Source organism: Embiotoca jacksoni, unplaced genomic scaffold (assembly GCF_022577435.1).
Source record: "Embiotoca jacksoni isolate LCO1_2020_lvr unplaced genomic scaffold, fEmbJac1.0.p SCAF_9, whole genome shotgun sequence".
In the NCBI taxonomy this organism is placed as follows: Eukaryota; Metazoa; Chordata; class Actinopteri; family Embiotocidae; genus Embiotoca; species Embiotoca jacksoni.
In genome coordinates this window covers 16,627,295-16,649,039 of record NW_027185447.1, presented here as the reverse complement: position 1 = coordinate 16,649,039, position 21,745 = coordinate 16,627,295, and the positions used below count along the sequence as shown (strand labels likewise).

At 42.2% G+C, this 21,745-nt stretch overlaps 1 protein-coding gene across 2 annotated transcripts in view; it reads right to left on the bottom strand.

Moving 5' to 3' along the window:
- LOC138192772 (nuclear receptor coactivator 3-like) overlaps positions 1 to 21,745 on the bottom strand; it is a 61,634-nt gene that overhangs the window by 13,533 nt on the left and 26,356 nt on the right. For both annotated transcript variants that reach the window (XM_069140419.1, XM_069140418.1), the window contains 5 exons: positions 13,222 to 13,308; positions 4,372 to 4,479; positions 3,516 to 3,676; positions 1,465 to 1,565; positions 1,201 to 1,375 (listed from right to left, as the gene is read on the bottom strand). In XM_069140419.1, coding sequence (XP_068996520.1) covers positions 1,201 to 1,375; positions 1,465 to 1,565; positions 3,516 to 3,676; positions 4,372 to 4,460 — 526 coding nt within the window. In that variant the 5' untranslated portion in view covers positions 4,461 to 4,479; positions 13,222 to 13,308. The remainder of the gene's footprint in view (positions 1 to 1,200; positions 1,376 to 1,464; positions 1,566 to 3,515; positions 3,677 to 4,371; positions 4,480 to 13,221; positions 13,309 to 21,745) is intronic.

Below are 21,745 nucleotides of genomic sequence, written 5' to 3'. Positions count from 1 at the left end.
TGGGCTTACACACACACACACACACACACACACACACACACACACACCCTCAAAAATGCATTACTAACATATATATATAAAAATACACTCGGCAAGCTGCAGCGGAGGAAGTAGATTTACTCAAGTAAAGTACTCAAGTACAAATCATTTTTTTATGGAAAAATTCCAAACATTTCTTCGAGTCAGGGTCTCAAATGTGATATGTTGCTTTTCTTTTAAACTATTCATTTTTCTAATTTTTATATTTTAGACCACCGGTTGGTCAAAATAAACATTGTGAAAGTCCCACATTGTGTAATTGTGATTTTTTATTTTTATTTTTTTTTTTTTTACCAATCAAACAATCAGCCATTTGAGAAAGGACATAATCAGCAAATTAATCCATAAAGGAAATTATCATTAGCTGCAGCCAATGTAAGAAATAGCTTGAAAATGAACCCCATCTAAACAACAGTAAAAGGTGTTTTTTTTACACAGGAATGCATGAGAATATAAAAAGTCGCTGGGATTAACAGGGATCTCCATTAAGTACTTTTCCTTTTCATACTTCAAGTAAAATTTTTGGATTAAACTTTAAGACGTATATTAAAAACTTTTCTATGCAGGTCTTCTACTTGGACTCAACTTTGAGTATTTTTCAGAGTGCTATTAGTACTTTTACCTCAGTCTGAATACTTCTTCCATCACTGACAGAAAGACGCACACATGCACATGCAAACACATAGTGAATTAAGTAGAGGAAAGAGTGGAGGTGCATTATTCAGCAGTTCGTAGTTTCCAGATGGCTGCCATGGGATCTGAATAGAGCTCAGGCCTGTTTTACACTGTCTGGACCACTGAGTGTGACTGACAGCTGCGCTACGCTCTGCCTCCTTAGCACCGAGTGGGTGGGTGCTCCTGTGCACGTGTGTTTTGTCAGGTGTGTGTGTGTGTGTGTGTGTTTGTGAATAGCTCTCATGCACATGAACAGGCTTCCCAGGAGCTCCTCATTATAACTAGAGATGGAGTAAAGACTGGAGGAGCATGAATAAATAACTTGGTGAGGTTACGTTGACGTGTGCGCAGAGTTGTTGTAACCTCTCAAAGTTTGTTTTATACCTCGGCCCTGTGGAAGATGTCAAGCAGGGTTTACTTCTGAGCAGATGTGCAGCTTCCCTGTGAGTGTATTCATGTGTGTGAGTGTGTGTGTGTGTTTCTCACTGTTGGTCTTGGGCAGGTTCTTGTGAAACTCCTCCCTGTCGTCCTCATGGAGGATGTTGTACACGCTGGTGTTGATGAGCTCCTCCTGTTTGTACTGCAGGTACTGCGTCACGTTGTCCGACACAAACACGATGCTGCCCTCCCGGTTCACCACAAACAGGAAGCCATCCAGAGCCTGGCAGTACAGCAACAGGGAGTCACCACCGGTTGGCCGGCCAATCAAAACATGCATACATATAATAGCGGGAGGAGAGCTGGACTCACCTGCAGCAGAAGTGGCCCCAGGTGGTCTTTGTCGATGACCCCCTGACCAGTTGAGGAGACATCTGACTTTTGAACGTCGTCATCGTTGGATGAAGCTTTTCCTGCGAGAGAAGGAAGGGAGAACAAACAGAGGGAATGCATTACAAAAAAAATACCACAAACAGCCTGCAAAGAAGGAAAAAAAGCACAAAGGAGACTCACAAGGTGAGAGCCACGATACCTGAAACTGCCAGTCACTCACTACTCTAGCTGCACCAGCAGGGGGCAGCGTTTCTCAATCTTCACGGTTTTTTTGGGTTGTTTTTTTTTTAGGCGGAGAAGGGGAGGGGGGGGGGTTAAACTACAGGTGAGGAGGGAGACAGACGGAGGCAGGTTTCTCTGAGGAGCTCCTCAGGAGGAGTAGAGGGCTGGGCGCATGTGGAGCAGGTAGCTGCCGTCCTCATGCTTTATATTCAGTGTCAGACTGTGAGGGACTGTCTGGTAGGCTGGGGCTGAGAGAGAGAGAGAGAAAGAGAGAGAGGGAGAGAGAGGAAGAGAGCTACAGCGGCTCTGGAAGCTGTAATGGTGCAGGGGCTGAGACACCTGAATTAATGGAGGGGGCTGAGGCTGAGAGAGGGAAGGACAGACTGAGAGAAAGAGAAAGACGGTTAGGACCGGGGCTGAGACAGAGGGATGGAAAGGATACTGAGAAAAAACAGATAGCGTTTGGGTTGGTGTATTAATGCAGGGATTGGTCTGAGAAAGAGGCGGGGGCTGTTCAGCTACAGGAATCATTCTATCTGATTAGCTCCCAAGGGGGACAGATACCCACACAAAGAAAAAAAAAAGCCACTGCTGCCTACAGCCAGGCTCTGTGAAGTAAGGTAGAGAAGGACTGAGAGAAAGAGGGAGAGGAAGAGGAGGGAGAGTGAGACATAAACCGGGTATCAGGGAGACAGAAATAGAGAGGCTTCACTCCATCAGTTTATTCAATATCTTAAGATGCTGGGAGCAAACCTGAAGATACTGCAACTCATTGTGCTGCAATACAGATGAGACATGAGGGGGGGAAGAAGCAGGGAAGCAGAAGAGGAGGAAGAAGCAAGAGCAGAAAATGTTAAATCCAAGTGGGATAAAAAACAAAACAAGAATGACTAATGGAGAAAAGAGCAAAATGAAGACTGGCAGTAAGAGCAACTGAAAGTGAAAAGAGGAGAAGAGGAACAGGTAGAGAGTGAGAGACGAAACGCCATGTCATTTCTGTCTTCACTTCCTGTAACTATGGCAACCTGTCAGCAGCCAGTCAGGGCCAGCTGTAGCCTCTTCCCCTTCCTGTCGAGGTGGCAGCCACTGACTGAGCTGAGCAGAAACAAGAAAGAACTAAATTCCCCAGCGGCTCTCCTACTGATCTCCACAAATTCGCCATGAATGGAAAAATTCATACTGACACACGTCTGAATCCAGGAGTTACAAATTTGTTGGGATATGCAGCGATGGTGCATCTGCACAGCAAAGCCTGCAGCTTTTTTAATGGTTTGCTGCAGAAATGACCGCCGCATAATGGAGACAGAACTATGACAACAGCAGATGTAACTGAGCTAATAATTTGGCAGTTCAGCAGAATGGATGGGCATGTGATTACCTGCAAACTTCCAATTAAATAGCCCCTGGCGAGGCCAGCACACAGCTGTGCATGGCCGTAATACACACACAGACACACTCACACACAAGAATGACAGGTTCACAAAGCATTGCCGATGTTTCCACCCAAACATAAACAGTTAAGGCTGTGAAATTTGTGGGAGATGAATGACTGATTTGTCCTTGCACCTGGGCTCTGAGAAGGCGTGTGTGTGTGTGTGTGTGTGTGTGTGTGTGTGTGTGTGTGTGTGTGTGTGTGTGTGTGCTTGCATGCTATCCCCCAGCTGTCTATTCCGCCTCTCTCCCTCCTTAACACCTTTCCCAATATTTCCAACACCCACTTCTTCCACAGTCCACCTGACTTGCGGTTGCACCTGTCCAGCTCCGGCCCTCAGCACTCCTCACCGTTTCGGACGACAGCGTCCACTCACCCTGCTCTTTGATCTGGCGAATCTGTCGCACCGTCTCTTTGAGGATGGCACATTTGTCTGGTTTGACGTTGAAGCTGTCGATGTCGCTGAGGTTAGCGGAGATCAGCTCGGCCAGCTCCTCGATGTATTTGCTCTCCTGCTCCCGTCGCTTCCTCTCACACCTGCATGGGGCAGCGTACAAAGACTCATGTCAAACTAACGCTACACCACTTTTCTCAGACTGTCAGCGCCATTTCTATATCTGAAAACAATGCAGAGTGGCTGCAAGATTGCTGGAAAGTTGGTTGTTTGTGACCACAATGTCCTCGAGGAATTTCTTTCAAAAAGAACTCATGAACTGAAATCAGAAGGTTTTTTTTTTTTCATTGTATTTTGAGGATATTTGTATATATTTTACAGAGACAGGACATGCAGGGAGACTTTATTAAATGGAGGTGCAAAGCCAGTGGAAATCAGTGTCAATGAAAAAAGTCAAGTGTGTGCACTGCTTTAACAGGTAACATTACTGACCAGATGAAGAGGCTGATGAAGTGACTCCGATCAAAACATTGTTCATTAAATTAGAGTCAGCATGCAGGCACATTTTATTTCTTGTCATTGTATTTAATTCTTTCTCTCTTTTTACCAGAAAAGTAAAAAAAAAAAGAAAGAAAATAAATACTTTTTTAAATGAATGAAATTTGGTCGATAAATTGTTTTTGTTTTTTTTAACAAAACCTTAAACAAAATCTTCTTGTATTTTTGAACACAGTTTAGTTCTTACTCATCACAGAAAAAGCTGCACGGCCCGGGCTGGAGAAACCACTGACCCAGTAGCCCACTTTACCCCTCTCGTTTGCTGATCACACACACTCACCCCAGACCAGGCGTGTCGCAAGTGGAGAGCTTGCGTTTCCGGTTCTCTGAGCTCAGAGGCTCCATGGAGTTCTCCCCCAATCCGCTCATAGTATGCACATATCAGCACCTGAGAGGAAGGAGGGAGCGAGCGAGTGAGTGAGTGAGCGACACACACACACACACACACGCACACAAACACAGGTGTAAATAAAGGTTTAATGCAGGCAGAGAAGGGATTATATAATCCCTTTTAGCCTGTTAGCTCTTATTATATAGGTAATTGTGGAGGGAAGGGAAGACATGTGAAACATCCTTTTAAACTCAGCAAAAATAACTAAAACCGAAGCAGATTGTGAAGTGGAAATAGTGCAAAATTGTATACAGCAGGAAAAAATATGCGTATATCATGCAAATTGTATTCTCCCGGCAGAGACTGACGAACATAAACATGTCTCGTCGGCCGCCTCCTCCTCCTCCTATTTCGAGAATATGAGAGTAAGCATGTGAGGTTGTGTTTGTTTGTGTGTGTGTGTGTGTGTGTGTGTGTGTGTGTGTGTGTGTGTGTGGACCTGCACATGTAGGAGTTCATCAGCTCATATGGCACATCCACGCACACACACACATGCACACAAACACACACAGGATTAGCAGTGTCTCTGATGATAAGCCACTGCACAACTAACCCCGTTAGACAGCCGTCTGTCCCCCATAATGCATCACATTTCGTCTCCAGGAAGTGAGCTGATAAAGGTTGCAGAGAGGAGAGGCAGATGGAAGAAAGGAGGAGGAGGAGGAGGAAGTAGGGAAGGGAATAGAGGGAAGGAATGGTAGAAGTAAGACTGGGAGGGAGGGAGAAGCCGATGCTGTGAAGTGAGCTCTGATTGGTCACTTTCTTTGCCACAGTGACAGCAGCTGACACTGGGGAAAGGTGGGAGGGAGGGAAGAGAGGATGGAAGAGAGGGAAGTATGTGTAGGGAGAGAGAAGAGAGAGAGCACAAATATAGTGGGAGAGAAAGAAAATGCAGAGGAAGAAAAAAACTATGGAGGGGGAGAATCAGAGCATAAAGAGGCGGAGGCAATGGGAGGGAGTGAGCAGAGAGAAAGAGAGATAAAGGCATGTCAAAGATAGACAGGAAGGAAGGGGAACAGGTGAGAGGAGGAAGAATTAGAGGAGATGTAACATTCAGACTGTCTGGAGTGTGGTTTGAATGCATGTGTGGCGCTGAAAGCCTTAGGTACCCCTCTTAACCTTCACAGCCAGAGCAGCTTTTTCATTCCATTGATTACATGGTTATCCTCTGACCAGAGCACTGCCTCTCCTGCATAGCAAATCAGGCCAACAGCAGGGGAGAGATGCCGGCCTGTTATTTAATCATTGTGCAGAATCATCTCGGGCTCCTTCTTGGGATCAGAGCAGTCCAAGAAACCATCTGACTGCGTTTGGGTTTTCTGTTTGTTTATGGATAGAGAGTGTGGAGAACAGCCTTCTGTCATGCAATCTTAGCTCACACCAAGATCATACTGGGGCGAAACCAGCGGTGAACACACCTTTTCATTGAGACAGAATCAATGTGAGAGGCTGCTTTCATGCACGTCTTCAAGACCAGGTGAAACACAAGAGTATTCTGCAAGACAGCAGGGAATACCCATGAATCTTCTTCTAAAAGGCAGAGATGCTCTGAAATCGTGCAGATACTCTTGCTCAATCCCTCCCTCTTTGAGTTTCTTTCAAATTTCTCTTCTAATCTCTCCCTTGAGTCCCTCCCATCAGACTGTCTGTCTGTCTGTCTGTCTGTCTGTCTCAGTGCCTTTGTCTGCTTGCCTACCTGCCTCTCTTCTTGCCTGTTCTCCAGTCTGCCTCCCCGCATGCCTGTCTACCCACCTCCCTGTCTGCAGCTCTTCGTTAGACAAAACCCCCGCTTGCTGTTGTCTGATGAAACCTACCACGAGGGAGACACAGAGCAAAGGAGGCAAAAAGCAGAGAGGGGGAGGTACAAAGTCGGAAAGGCTCAGAACTCGAAGAGCCAAAGCAAAGTGTTTGAGTGAAACTCTGTCTTTGCTCCTACGCCGATGGAGCCCGCCTGCTCGCCTGCCTGCCTATTGATGGAGTTCTCAAAGGGGGAGTTGCTCTAATTGCAGAGTGAATGAGGCAGGCCCAGAGAATGGTTGATTAGGAGGTTGCTGAATGCCCCAGGGAAATGGGTCACCTCCAGCCTGGCGCGGGCCGCCCGCTTTTCCAGTGCAGGGAGAAAGTCAATTACACGCCACAGGCAGTGGGGCCTGGTGGCAGAGAGGCGGCAGGGCTGTGGTGGGTACAATGCAGCAGCAGGGGGCAGTGGGAACGAGACGTAAAGAGGGAAATGGAAGAGGGTGATGGCGTTATTGAGGGCAGCAAGAGGGATTGGAGAGATGGGCACGAAGATGGTGATTTAAAAGAGAGACTGAGATGCTGCAGATGCGAGAGAAAGTGTGTCGAGCCAAAAGTAGATAGTAGCTCAATGCACCTGTGTTAATGCAGGCTTTGAATTCGAGGATTAAGAACATATCAAAAAGATGGCAAACATCAGGTGGACAGAATAAGCACATTTAAAACATTTAAATTCAAGTAATTAGCCATTTACCGGGGGATGGTTACAGGATAGTGTAAGACTTGGAAGAAAAGACTCAGCTCCTAAAGAATCAAGGCAGCAACAAGATTGTGCTGAAAACCTAACCTCGCCTTACAAACATAAATGATGACTAAATATTAGCCATATTAGGAAACGAGAGGGAGTTATGGCACCATACAGCGCTGGTCGTGTTAGTTTATAATGATCGTACCTTTCCCTTCATGAATACGATTGGATTCTACACAATCAGCTGCATGAATGAGGCATGAATGAAGCAGCTGATTCCAGTCATATAATGCAAGTGTGACTTCAGTTCTCAACTTCAATGAAAACAATGCTCCATATTTGGTGCAGTGTTACAGAGGAGGAAAGGCAGCTATATGCTCCATTAAAAGTTTCTGATGGTCCAACAGCCTAGCAGAGATGGTTCTCCTCCACACAAAAAAACACAACCTCAAGGGTATTTTGTCCAAGCAGCATATTACGTCCTAGAGTTATGTTTTAAAGTTAAGTGGCCTCTAGCGGGCGTATAAAATCCAACAATGTGGTGTCGCAGGGTCATCAACTGACCTTTGACCTTAAGAGAAACCGCAACGAATTCACACCGCAATGCTTGTAGAAATCAGATCCTTTATCAGGGTAGCAACAGTGCGAGCTGCAGAAGGGATGTAGTTCAGATGACGTCTCTATATTGTGAGTTTTTCCTTGTTAGGAGGAGGCAAGGTTGGGTGGATGGTTAAATACAACAGCTGACTTGGGTGCAGAAGACCGGCAACAAGTCGGGACAGTTTTATGAATCCCCATTTACTGTTGCTATAACGACGAAGGTTGCATAACTTTACGGAAGTTGTAACTTTAACGCACAACACAGTTTAATGATCCCAAACTGGTATCTTTACTGAGCCAAGTCTTTTTGTGCCTAAACCTGACCACTGGCTCTAATATAGGAAACACTTTGGTTGGAGCAAACAACCTACAGTGGTTGTATGGGTTCATCCTACACCACACAAACTTACGGCATCAACATGGAGAATTTGTGTAACAAATAATCCACCAACTTCACACCCACTTCAAACGGCCATTGTCCAGATTTGTGAAAATGAGAAGGTAAGGAGGTTTCTTCTGCCTCCAAACCTCTTCTCAAATTGGTCACATGACTATTTTTGTCACTATTCATGTTTACACTTGAGTTCAACCCTTTGAATGGCTCTTCTTTATAATGGTCCTGGGCTTTCCAGCCACTGTCTGGGTGTGGCTGCTGCCTTCAGATCGTGACAGGAGGACAAGATGTCGAAGCTAATTCTTTCCTAGCATAACCCTGACCTTACAGACGCTCCTTTGATAATCTTTCTTCCACTTAACAATATCACATAACAGAAATACACTTTGTCTGGCTTCTTTTTGGAAAAAGACCTTAGAGAGAGTTGAGATGTAAAAATTAAGAGTAGAAATTAAGTGGAAAAAGACTTGGACAGCAGTAAGACATATCGTCTCAGCCATGTACAATCTTGTGTTCATTTATGTCTACAGACTAAATCAGATGGTTGAAAATCACTCAAGGGCATTAATCAGAGTCAGAAGCAATAGAGGGAAGCTGTTAATCAGAGTGGTTACAAAGCAGCAGCATCTTCGAGACACAAATAAGAGCACGGGAAAGAAATTCAGCTTCCAGCAGACTGAGTGGTCATGAGAAAGCCTCCTGTTTCAGTGACAGATACAGGTGAGAAGCACCATGCAGGTAAGCAACTCTGAACTCTGACACTAAGTTTGACCTTTTTCTCAACCCTGATCTTGACCCGAGCGATTTCAAGGGGTCAACGCCTTCACGCTGACAGTTGACGCGCGTATTTTCCGGGTCATTAGACGGGTGCAACAGGAGAAACTCTGGGGTCAACACGGCCGTGGCATCACCTGGTGTGAAGCTAAACTCCAGAGGTCGTCTGCAGGACAGCAGCCTGTCAGTGACCCATGGAGCCTGGAGCCCAGAGGGAGCACGGCCCAGCGGGAACCAGCAGTTAATGACCCCGTGACAAAAACAGAGCAAACAGCTCAACTCATAGACAATAAAGCAATCCAATCCCAGTTAAGTTTACGTTACAGGACTGTTTCATGGACACAAGGTGGAGAGTTGATGAGTATGTGAACAAATTCCCACCAAAATCTGCTGTTACAAAATGGATGAGACCTGAGGAACATGTCCAGGTTATTTAGTCTTCGCTGTCATTGAGAAGCACATACCCTACGACGGAGAAAATACACAAGCCACACCGGCTGATGAATAGGCTACGATCGCATTTGACATTGCTAGGTAACTGTCAAAATCCTGCGAGAACACGCGTCTGCACATTCTCATGTTTCCTGAGCAGAAATGGACATTATAAATGAGAGTTTGTCTTGTTTTTTTTTTTTAAACAGCAATCCAGACGGCAGAGAGAAAGAAGCGTGGATGAGATAGTGGACTGTAATTTTCACAGAGCTAAAAGTGAGGGAGCTCTGTAATCTCTACGGAGATGCTCGGGAGCTCTAATTTACCAAAGACTGGCTGAGGATGTGACAGTTTTTGTGCAGTTACGCCTTATGCAGTCTGTAGATCGATATGTTTCACGACAATTTTCTAAAATAGACTGAGACTGCATCAGAAGGAAAACAAGAAGATGTTCATGGTGGATGAATCTCTGACCTTTTAACTAGCAACCACCCTCAGGCCGTGTTTTTGTGCCATACACAAGGAACAGCAAACTGTATATCTGAAGCCCTTTTCAGACAGACATAATGTAACACTGATGGCTTCATTTATGTGTTGAATAAACTTACTTTTACACACTGTAAATATTCACAGCTTCATCCTTTGATGAGACATTAAGTTTACTCACTATTAAGCGACATGATGTGTGTAAAACACTGTTTATTATTCTGATTTAGGACTATTTTTTTAACATTTTGCCCACTGCATGGGAAAAACATTATTTTCATAGATAAATCTGGGATGGTATTTCAAACTAGCTCATTCACAGTATTACATCATTTATTAAGCTAATTTATTTCCTTAGTGCTGAGGAGATTATACATTCATTTCAGTGGTCCTAGTAAGGCAAATAAGAAGTTTTTAATTTATGTCTGTGAACATTTTACCTTTTGCTGCTTCAGCCTTCAAATATATTTTACATTTTATTGCCCGAACTGGTAACAAAAAACGTTATTATGATCTTATTTTACATACTGTAAATGCAATGCATGTGAATTTTTGTTTGTTTGTTCTCTTAGCCATTTTCTTCTTTAATAATCGCACAAAATGTATTTTATGGCAAAAGAAAATCAAGTTTGCAGTGAGATTTTATTCTCTCCACCAATAACTTTTAAAAGTCTGTAGAAACTCTACAGACAGTAGGTTAAACATCGGATCGTGACTGTGTTCATTCCAATCAGACGCTGTAATGGTTTTCTAAGATCTGAACTATAAATTAGGTCTGTTTTTAGATTTTGGAGGAAGTAGATCATTCTAAGCAGATACTGTACTGTTAACATAACTTAATTATATAAAGCTGCACTTTCAGTAATTCTTGAAGTCTTTATGGATTTACACTGAGGAGCATTATTTACTCATCCCTCAGTCAAATTCTGGAAATGTGTGTTTTCCAATGCTACAGTGCAAACAATAAAATAAGATGAGCAGCACTTCAGTATCACTGCTGAGTCAAATGGAGCAGAATTAAAATGGATGAACAGTCGCTAAAAACTGAAAGCAAAAGGGAAGACAGAGAGCCTAGTGAAGAGAAGACAGACCTCCCACGACATAGTGAGTCACAGCAGCGGGGGGGGGGGGGGGGGGGGGGGGGCACACAACAAACAAGAAAGAGTTGGGAAAAGTTACAGGGGGCACACAGATGATGAGTGAACGGGAAAAAAAACGAGAAATAACAAATAAAACGTTAATCTACCGTTTATCTGTGTTGTACTTCATAACATGAAGAATTATTCCTGTCTGAACATCATCAGAAACATCTTGGGATTCCCCACACTTGCATTCTGTCAGTGTTATTAACGCTTCAGTCAGGGTCCACTTGAAACTCTTTCAGTTTGTTGTGCACAAGCGAGCTTCAAGGTTGAAACAGAAAATTGTTAGAAGCTAAAAATGTGTGTTTGGCTGAGTACAGTATGTTCATTCACTGTCTCTCAAATGCTGAGATGACAGAACGGTAGAGCTGGCTGCCATCAAGCTTTCTGTATGTTTATTCAAACCTGTCTCTCTCCATTATTTCTTTACTGAGGGCGATAACACCATGAAGGCAGGACGGTGTGGGTACAGGGGTGGTTGACAAAAAGGAGGAGCAGACAGGAAGGGAGAGGAGGAGGGAGAGGGAAGGTGACAGAGTTGGAGGGGCAGGCATGCTCAGGCTGGGTGATGCAAATAGCCCCGCTGTCGCCTCCCCCGCCTACCACTCTTTCATAATCTCTGTTGACAAAACAGAGGCGCACGGCCCTGGTGTGGCCATGTACACTCACACCAGTGACATGACTAGAGCTGCAGCTGCTTCGCTTTGACAACTGGCACAAGCCACGCAGAGATTTCACTGCTTTATCCTAAAAACAAAACAAAAAATTAAATTAAATGCCTGAGGTCACTTCAGCTTGTTTGAAGTTGGTTTAACTAAGAGAGGATTTAAGAATAAATTTCCATTTCAGTGTTTTCTTTAAACGATATCATCAGTGGTCCTCAAAATTCAACATTCAAGAGAGCTTTATTGACAGTGTCTGCAACAACAGAAATTGCATCTTTGATGAACTAGTCATTCAGAGATGTAAAAAATAACAATATAAAGAGTCTCGTGGATAAGTTAATTATCTTTTAGATTCATGTTATGGCACTTTGAATTATTTTCAACTCTGTTTCTGATAAATTGTTCCATCACTTAGTTACAGTGGACAGTTGCGCTGTCACTAAAACATGTTTTGATTATCAATTAATTCAAGTTTCTTTATTTTGTCGACTATTTGATTCCCAATTTGATTTTAAAAATCTAATTTTCTTGTTTTGCTGCCACAGAGAAAAACATATGGTGTTTTTATTTTTTTAAAATACTTAAAACGATTAATTGATTTTTTTCAAATTGGTGCAGGTTAATTTTCTATCATTGACTAGTCAACTCATTCTTGGGATGTACTAAACTGTTTTACCCTGAAGCTTCAGGTGTGTTGATTACGAAGTTGAAGCTGGTCAAATTCACAATGCTTTGTTATTACAGCTATGATGAAAACACTGAACACAAAAACTGAGCCAGAATCTATATAAAAACAAAATAGGTCACACGTTTTTTTTACTATGTGCAATCAGTTCAGATTATCACTTTACTAAAATAGCCAGTTTTATAATGCAACTTAATTCCCATCCAAACCCTTCAAGTGTCCAGTCACCTGACATTCCTGCAGAGAAATTAAGTACTTTTACTTTCTTACTTTTTAACTCAATGAGGAAGAATCCTCAAGTCACTTCCCCCTCATCTTCACCCCTCTCCAGTTTTAGTCCTGTTCAGGATCAGAATCTCTACTGCCAGGAACTAGACCGGGAGTCTCCAACCTTTTTTTTCCCCTCCTAGAGCTCCTTTGATCTCCCGGTTAGATCGTGATTTAGGAGACCCCTTAACTGGATTCTCCCTCCTCCTCACAAATTCACTACCGTTTTCTGTGCAGCAGCAGCAGTATGTCTGCAGAAGCACGCGTGTGAGAACGTACGTGAACGAAAGAGACAGTGTTGTTTGGTTAAGTCCGGGTTCATTCGTGTGTGTGTCTGTGTGTTGTTGTCACCTGCAGACAGAGGTAAAAGATTAATGCTCTCTTTCAGCCTCTGTGGCAGGTAGAGCACAAAGAATAATTTGATTTCTCCTCCTGTCTCCCTGCTGTCTTCCCACTCTTCATTTTCTCATCTGCCTCCCAACCCTCTTTGTTTCCCTCACTACCACCGCCAACACTCTTTCTCCAAAACTCTTCCAGCTTTCAACATCCGAACCTCAAACACACACACACACACACACACACACACACACACACACACACACACACACACACACACACACACACACAGGAAAAAAAAAACACCTTCATAAAACATTTGCCTCAGAAAACACACTGTTCTCTGCATTTCAGTGTTCAGGTCAGGGAGATGTTGCAAGAGTGCGGCAACAACAAGAAACTGTCTCTGACAAACCGCTCAACCTAAACCCAGCAGGCCGTTACCATGCCAACCATACAGGATGTTAGCCCACCTTGCGACGGCGCCAAGATGATGGACGATCAGATCCCCCCTCCCCTCACTCTGGGGGTGTAGTCCTATGTGGGTTGGTCAATGGAGTCTGGAGGGAAAAAAAAAAAAAACACAAAAAAGTTTAACAATCATGCTCACCAGCGCATGTTCATTAGGGGGATATTAATGAATAACAAAGCAGCATTATTAATCAGCAGCCTGAAGACGCGGGCACAGGAAGAGGCATTAACAGCTTAATGAGGAGAAGGAACTGTGAGGGGAGTCGAGCTGAGCTTTTTGCTTATGTCTTCATTACGGGTGCACACGTAGAGCAAACACATCATGGCTCCTGTGCAACTGCATTAACACATACAAACCAGACACACACATCAACACACACACAAAAAGGGATGTTGAGACACTAGTTTTACAGGAAGCCAGAGGGTTCGAAACCTGAAAGTGACGACTGCACGTGATCCACAACTATAAAAGGTAAAAGAAAGTGCTTCCACATCTTTTCCACTAAATGAGCACTCCAGATCCATACAAGAGGATTTAAACGTCAAGCCTCTATTGGCAAACATCTGCGAAGCTGTACGGACTCAGAGCGAGAGCACAAAAACAGACTATTAGGCTAAATCACCGCTCTAATCCAAAAAGCACATAATAGGCTAATTTGTGTCCGTTTAGATACTGATAAGAAACAGTGTGTGTGTGTCTGTGTCTGTGTGTGTGTGTGTGTGTGTGTGTGTGGGTTGTTGTAGTAGCTCAAGTGTTCTGTCTGAACAATCACAAGAGAGTATCCCGTAGGGGTAAACAGTGCGTAACCATGGAGAACGCGGGGCGTTTCCATGACACCCTGTCATCAGTGAAGCACACCGCCAGGATGTCTCATGTTCATCTGTCACTGTGCCTCAGTGTGTGTGTGTGTGTGTGTGTGTGATGGAAAGTAGGTTTACTTTCGTTTTTATTAAGTGGATGTTGAGAGCGCCGTGTCAGAGGCCAAGTTTACAACTCAAGTCTCCGAGTTCACTCGGAGTGTGTGTATATATTTGCATGGCCGATCTCATGCCTAGCGCGCCTGCGTTGTGTACATTTACATGTGTGTGTGCGTATGTTAGCACGTGCCTGTATGCCGTTCACCGTCAGCGACCTGACCGCTGGCTGCACCCGTGATTGGGAGCAGATGGGGGCTGTCTGTGTGTGTGTGTGTGTGTGTGTGTGTGTGTGTGTGTGTGTGTGTGTGTGTGTGTGTGTGTGTGTGTGCGCGCGCGCGCGCGCGTGCAGGAGGAGGAGGGGTGGGTGCTCCAGTTTAGGTGATGTATGGACTCTCACACACCAACAAAGACCCTCCTTCAACCGATGTGTTTCCTATTAATTGAGAGGGGAGAAAAATAGAGCCAGAGAATGACTGCTTAAGTGGGCAGAATTTATAGCTCAGCTCTGACAAAGACTAACTGACCCCATTTTCTGGGTAAAAGTTGGAGGGAAAAGAAGTAGCGCTGTGTGGCGAACACGAGCGGTGACAAGAGAGCCTTCGGTGTGATCATTCCTGCTCTTTGTGCTCACTTTGACACAGACATGAAACCCAGAGTGAATAAAATTGTATAGTTAGCGACACGTGGTGCTGCTCATACCGGCGTAAAGCCTTGAATATAAGAGCAGTGTGAATGAGCTTAAGATGCAAAGTCAATGGAGAAATGTGAAGCTCGCAGTCGCCGCAGAGGCCTTTCTGCCTTCTGCTCTCCTGTGAACACGTGCCGGTTTGTCTTCCTTGCACTCTTCAATTAGTCGTCACCAGAGAGCTAAGCAAACCTTGTGCTGTACGATTGTTTGCTTGCTTGCTTTCATCAATGCAATTGAGCAACACAATAAATATTTTACACAACAGCATTTTCCTCTTGTTAAAGCTGCTCCGCTTAAGGATGCAATAAAGATGCATCCAGGGTTCACAGTTTACTGTGGATGCTCACAAAGAAGCCATTAACTTGGTGAACTTGGAACTGCGCAGTGCTGTATATCATGAGCGGTACAAAAGAGCTTATATTTACAGCAGAGATCATATCACAACAGCAATTCTGCATTTCGAAGCCACATGATCATGAGGAACTGTCAGAGAAGCTGATTTAATTCAAAGGTCAGTTTATTGTGACTTTTGAGATTTCTTCATTTCCTGGTTACATTATACAGCAGGACTCACAACTGCTGAAGCATTGTTTACAAGGTCTTCTAATTTGTTACTCAAAAGTCACATCAGATTGCCTCGAAAATCACATGAAACTGCTTCTCACTTTTCTTTTAAAGCTGCTAATAATGCCAGTAAAATAGTATAAAAAAAATATATTAGTTACAGTTAAAAATTCCCCAAACAAATCACCAAACAATGGCTTAAAATGAAAACTGTGTTGAATCAACAGGTCTTATATTCTGATTCTGGGCAGTTGAGCCCATAATAAATACTACTATTATTAATAGTACTCATGATACTAACAATACTATTATTACTACTACTATTACCAGTAATAATAATAACAATAATGTCCTTTACAGTTTCTCTTATTTTCCACACTGACTTGTCAATCTCAGTTGGCCCTCAAGCTGAAGCGTAACACACACAGCCGTGCTGTATGATTACTGCCTCCTCACTGAGCTATTGTAATGTGTTGTAAAGTGTTTCTGCCATTTAATCTGTGTTTACGAGAAACACAATATGACAGAATAGACACTTAGTGACGACTATAAAGTTGCTCGCAGTCGACAAACAGCCCTGATAAGATAAAGATGGTACAACTACACACATGCCTTCATCTGTCACCTTCAGCTGACCCAGGAAGAAAACTGAGAGCCAAATCGTTACGTGATAGAGAGAGAGTGAGACATTTTTCTCTCCTTGTAATCCAGTCAGTCCATTACAATCTGGATGAGACTAATCAGTCAGTGTGTGATCTTTTCTCAAGTAGATCTTAGGCCAGCAGACAGTTAATTAAAAAAGCTGTCTACAGCAGATAAATGAGCTTTTGATAGGGATCTGTGACGGTCTAAAACTTTGGACCATGGAAAACCTATCCAAACCCAACATGCATACAGTCTTCAAAAAATAAACAAACAAACAAACAAACAATGAAAACACTCAGATCCATAAAGGTGCTGAAGCAAAAACACAACATACCTTTGGCAATAATACAGAAAATACTGGCCTCCAAAAACAATCCTTTTGGTTTTTTGTTGCAGCTACTAGTGGTCTTTTAACTCAATTTAAATAACAATAATCTGGTGTGCCGGCAAAATCCAGATGACATCTATATAATGCAAGTTTTTCCTTGTTAGGTGGAAGCGGGTTGAATGGATGGTTCGATACAACAGCAGACTTGGGTGAAGGAGACCACTATGCGCTTCAAGTTTCCAACTTCGAGTCGGGACAAATGTTTCAAATACGCGTTTGGTGCTGCCATGATGACAAAGGTTGTATAACTTTAAGGAAGTAGTAACTTTAACACATAACACTGTTTAAGTCATCATTTTAACTCAAACCATTATCTTTGATTTAACCTAACATAGTGGTGTTTGTCCCTAAATCTAACCAGGGACACAAGTTTAGGAGACACTCCAGTGGGTTGTATCTGAAAGGTAGGAACAAACCACCACGGTTGTATGGGTTGGAGGACTTGTTGGTATGGAACGATATCCAGATCCTTGTATGCCGTGTTTGGATTGTCCACCTGTCCAGTGAAATATGTAGTGAACAAGTAGCCGATCCGAATGGGTCTTGTCCAGTACATGGTGGTTGAGTGGACAGTCTGAACACAGCATTAAAATCAGGATAAGGGAGTGTTCAGGCCAAAAGCAGCCCTTTTTTATTTCCCAGAGTCCCTTGCATTGGAAGCCTGATTATGTCCATGGACTGACCCAATTAAACGAAAGAGAGGACTATGTTTTTTTTTAATGCAGGGCTTATATCACTCAGAACACAACATTCTGTAACTTGGATCCTGCTTAGGTCAAGTTTCTGGTACTGGTATTTCTATAAGGATCACCAAAACTGGTGAAGCAAAAAGTGTTATTGACCAGTTGCAGGACAAATTTTATTTAGTGCCTCTAAAGCAAGCTTTTGCTCAAAATTTGCAACCAAAACCAAATTCAGCAGATGATCAGGCCTTAAGGCTCAGTGACATTTTATTGAATTTGAATCCTTTATCAAATCCTCTTACTGAATCCCAATCCTTTCCAATCCCTTATCAAATCTGATTAGGTTTAGCTCGCAACATTTGCAATTAACAAAAGTTGTAAATAACAAAACTTGAAGATGTTCTTTAAATCTCAAGTTTTTTTTTAATAAGATGAACAGAGTGCAGTTTTTACTATTAAATAGTATATTTTTCATGTTAACAGCACGTAACTACAACCTAAAAAAAGAGGTTGGCAGGAGCAGATATAAATGTTGATCAGATGGATCCGACAGTGAATTTGTTGTTTATTATTTTGTTTGGACCGTATACTGGCTGCCCCTATTTACAAAATATGAAATTGATCAGCTTCAATTATTGATAGGATATTGATGAAAAGTTGCAACTCAGATGCGACCTGATTTGTAAGATCATTTGAGTCAAGCCGACTCACCACTGGGCTCCTGTTGAAATACAAAAACACAGTCTACTCACCGTCATGAACAAACATTTAATTTTGGCCTTTTATCAAGTTACTTATAAAATGAACTGAATAATATGCTATAGCTGATATCTGATACCTGCATCCATATCAGCTTATTTCAGATATATTGGTATCAGTTTCAGCAAATAAGTGAATATAAATGGTCAGATGAAGCCTTCTGATATGATCAAAAAATGTTGTTCACTGCTCTTTGCTAATAAAATAGAAAGAGAAGAGATTCAATATTTAATAAGAGATTTCTGGATGTCTGAAGTTAGCGAATCAGATTTTTGCCAAACTGGAACTGAATTCAAAGTGGAACCGGCAAAAAAACAAACAAAGCAAGCATACTAAATTAAGTTGTATTTAGGTATACTAACAGCTAAAGTCTAAAAAAAAAACACAGGTGTGTGTTCAACACACCCTTTAAAATAACACTCCGTTTCAGCCAAAAGAATCTTTCCCTTATAAAACATCTTCAGGCGTCTGATAGAGGCAGAGGAAATTCAGGCCCTCTCTTCAACCCCCTTCTTACTTTTTTGTAACAGGATTTTTTTTCCTGTGTCCATCTTCTGTAATAGCTGTGAGAGAGATAGTGTGCACTGGCCAGCATACACAACAGCACAGCAAAGAACACATAAAAGTACATTGTGTGAAACTGTGTGTGTGTACTCTGGGTGACTCTGCTTTAGTTTTGCTTCGCCCAAGTCCCCTTCAACAAACCCGGCACTCACATTGGAGCAAAATACGGGCCAAGCCACATTTTGGCACCTTGCCTCCCCTTAAACAAATCAGACCACAGAGGCTAATAAAAAAAAAAACTCTGAGTCCAAAGCTCGCCCCCACAGACAAGGGGGTACCAAAGAGGGGAGCCATTCTCAGCTACCCGTTTAAAATGAACCCGTACAAGACCGAGCGCTGCTATTCACCTCGAACAAAAAGTGCCAGTCTCTCCACTGTCTCCATCATCCACACCCCCTTTCTGCTGCTGTTAAATGGTACTTTAATGTTATATTGTTCTTAACTAGCCACGGCAAAAAAGAAAACACTCATTGAAAGCAAATTGCTTCTTAATTCAGCGACAAAGTGAGAGTGAACTTTCCATCTTCAGACCAATTACTGCTATCATACAGCCTGCTGCTTCAAACTTCACACTTCACAGAGGGATAAGAGGGGGTGGAGGATGAAGAAAAGCAGAGGGAAAAGCGTCTGGCTCAGGGCAGAAATAGGCCAAGCAGGTCTAAAACTAAAACTCATCCAGCCATCCAGGGCGTGTCTGCTGAAGCCGGCCATCAAACAAGCATTTACATATTAATAAAAAGAAGCAGACGTTTGCATGAGTCATCCTTTCCAAGCAGGTAAGAAACCAAACTCACAGCACACTGCAGTGTGGAACAGTATGAAAGTGTGCAACATTTAATTAACCCCAGCTCTAATAATTAATCTGCAGTCACACAGCTAAATGAACTCACAAGGACAAATTATTAAAAAAGAAGCAACAGTAAAAAGAATGAACTGTCTTTTTTTTTAGTAACAGTGCACGGCCACTTTAAAATGATTTTACAGAGCAACATCTGTTTTGAGTACAGGCTGACACTCCATGTAATATAAAATGCAATTTTCTTCTTTTAGAATTTACAGCATATAAATACCTTAAGACCACGTTTGAACAGCAACAGATAAAGGGATCACTTCACACACGCATCACTAATTGTAACTTCTTTATTTCGGTTTATATTCTTCATGAACTTAGATGTCTTTTATTGACAACTTAATAGGGTTATCCTTGGTTTTGTGATCCCATGAAGTTCCTTAATCCGTGTTACTTCAATATTGAGCAAATCCATACACAGAACCAAGTTACAATTTAGCATGAACACTGTAGTGGATCCACTTATTCAATATATTTCATCACAGCGGTGAAGTGAACTCGAGGTGAGACAGTGATGGTCAGCCCACCACTTTGGTCCCGACTGATCTCCACATCTATTGGATCGGTTTCCATGAAGATATTCGTCCCCCCCTCAGGATGAACTGAAATAACTTTGGTTACTTTCCATTTAATTTGTAGACTGCTTTAGTTTATGGCCAAATGCCCTCAAAAACAAATGCCATCAGACTCAGCTGAGCTCTGTAGCAAATGTTAGCATTCAAATATGCTAAACTGAGATGGTGAACATGATAAACAACACCTGCTAAACAACATGAACATGTTAGCATTAGCATTTAGCTTAAGGTAGGTAGGTAGGTAGGTATTTACTTTATTAATCCCCGAGGGGAAATTTTTTCGCTACAGCAGCATACAGAAGCAATAAGATAATAATAGAAATAATAGAATAAAATAATAGAATAGAATAGAATAATAGAAAAGCAATAAAATAGCAGTAAATAGCAGTAGAAAATATAAATATAAAATATAAAATGCACAGTATATACAGTACATTATATATCTATATATATTATATACAAACAAACCAAGAAACACAGTCAACATATATATATATATATATATACACAGTACATTATATATCTATATATATTATATACAACAAACCAAGAAACACAGTCAACAGTGTTATTGTACTGTGATGGATTTTGCCAGAGGTGAGTTATTGTACAGTCTTATATTAAAGCACTGAGTCAGTACTGTGTCTGTTGACAACAAGTGGCAACTAACAGTGACGTCACCCACTGCTTTGTGAACTGCTGTTATGAAGCCTCGAGTTCGGATTTTGTCCGCCGCCATTTTGTTAGTTCGGAGTGGTTTGAAGCCAGATGTGACTATTTTTGGACGTGCTGGGGGCGAGCGAGCCAGGGATCTGACTCCATCTGATTAGAAAACCTGATGACATTACGTCATGCCAACTGATAGTAGAAACCTGACTGCACCACAGGCCTGTCAATCAAACAGACAAACCTCCAAAAGCACAGCTATTTGGGTCTTATTTTCTAATTAATGACCAGATTATTTTCAGATGGACCGCCAGAAAATTAAAGAGTGACTTCAGCGAATCACACCATAAGAACTGGTGGGGAAAAAAATACATTGACTGGAGTGTATGAAGCCTTTTTGAGTATATGAGGCATATGAGGAGTATATATGTCACACAATGTAATGCTATATGGAAAGCTATATCAGAGCATGAATTGAAAGCTTTCTAAAACATATTCATGGTGGGTAGATGTTTTTGTAGGGCAGGTGTCGACTATGAATGAAAAAAAACTCTAAGTAACAATATTGTATTCTTCTGTCCATTTATTCACTGGTGAAAAGTGACTTGAGGAAGTTAAAGTGACTAAAAACTTTAACAACGTATTAAGAAAAATAGTTTCACTTTTTTTTCCCCTCTGGTTCGTGACCATGTGTCGGTAGCACAATATATTCTGTGGTGTCCTGAATCAGATATAAACAACTTACAGGAAAAGACACCCTGCTTTGCATTACTGTGTTCTTCAGTTTCACTTTGTTCATTATTTTTTATAGGTTTGGCTACTTTGAAGTGTCTGACATATATGGATGGGTGAAAAAATCAAACCAATATAAAGTATCCAAAAGACGGCATCAGTGTTTAATTTGGTGAGCCTTCCTGCCCTGAATGGAAGCATCTGCATCCATCGAGTCCGATTTTCCTTTCATTTGTCACGCAGGAGTACATTGCTTACTTCTTTTTGTCACATGAAGCTGCAGTAAAAGTCTCATCAGTGCCTCTGAGTTCAATATAAATTGTTTGTGTGTACAGAAAATTCTGTCACACAACAGATGAGAGTCTCGGTTACTTTCCGAAACGTGAGCTGCTGCACTGTATCACCATAAATCAGAGATGACAGAGATCATTAAAAAGCTTTGCCGAACTGTAATCTTACATTTCAGTCAAACCCTGACAAGCATAACAGCGCGT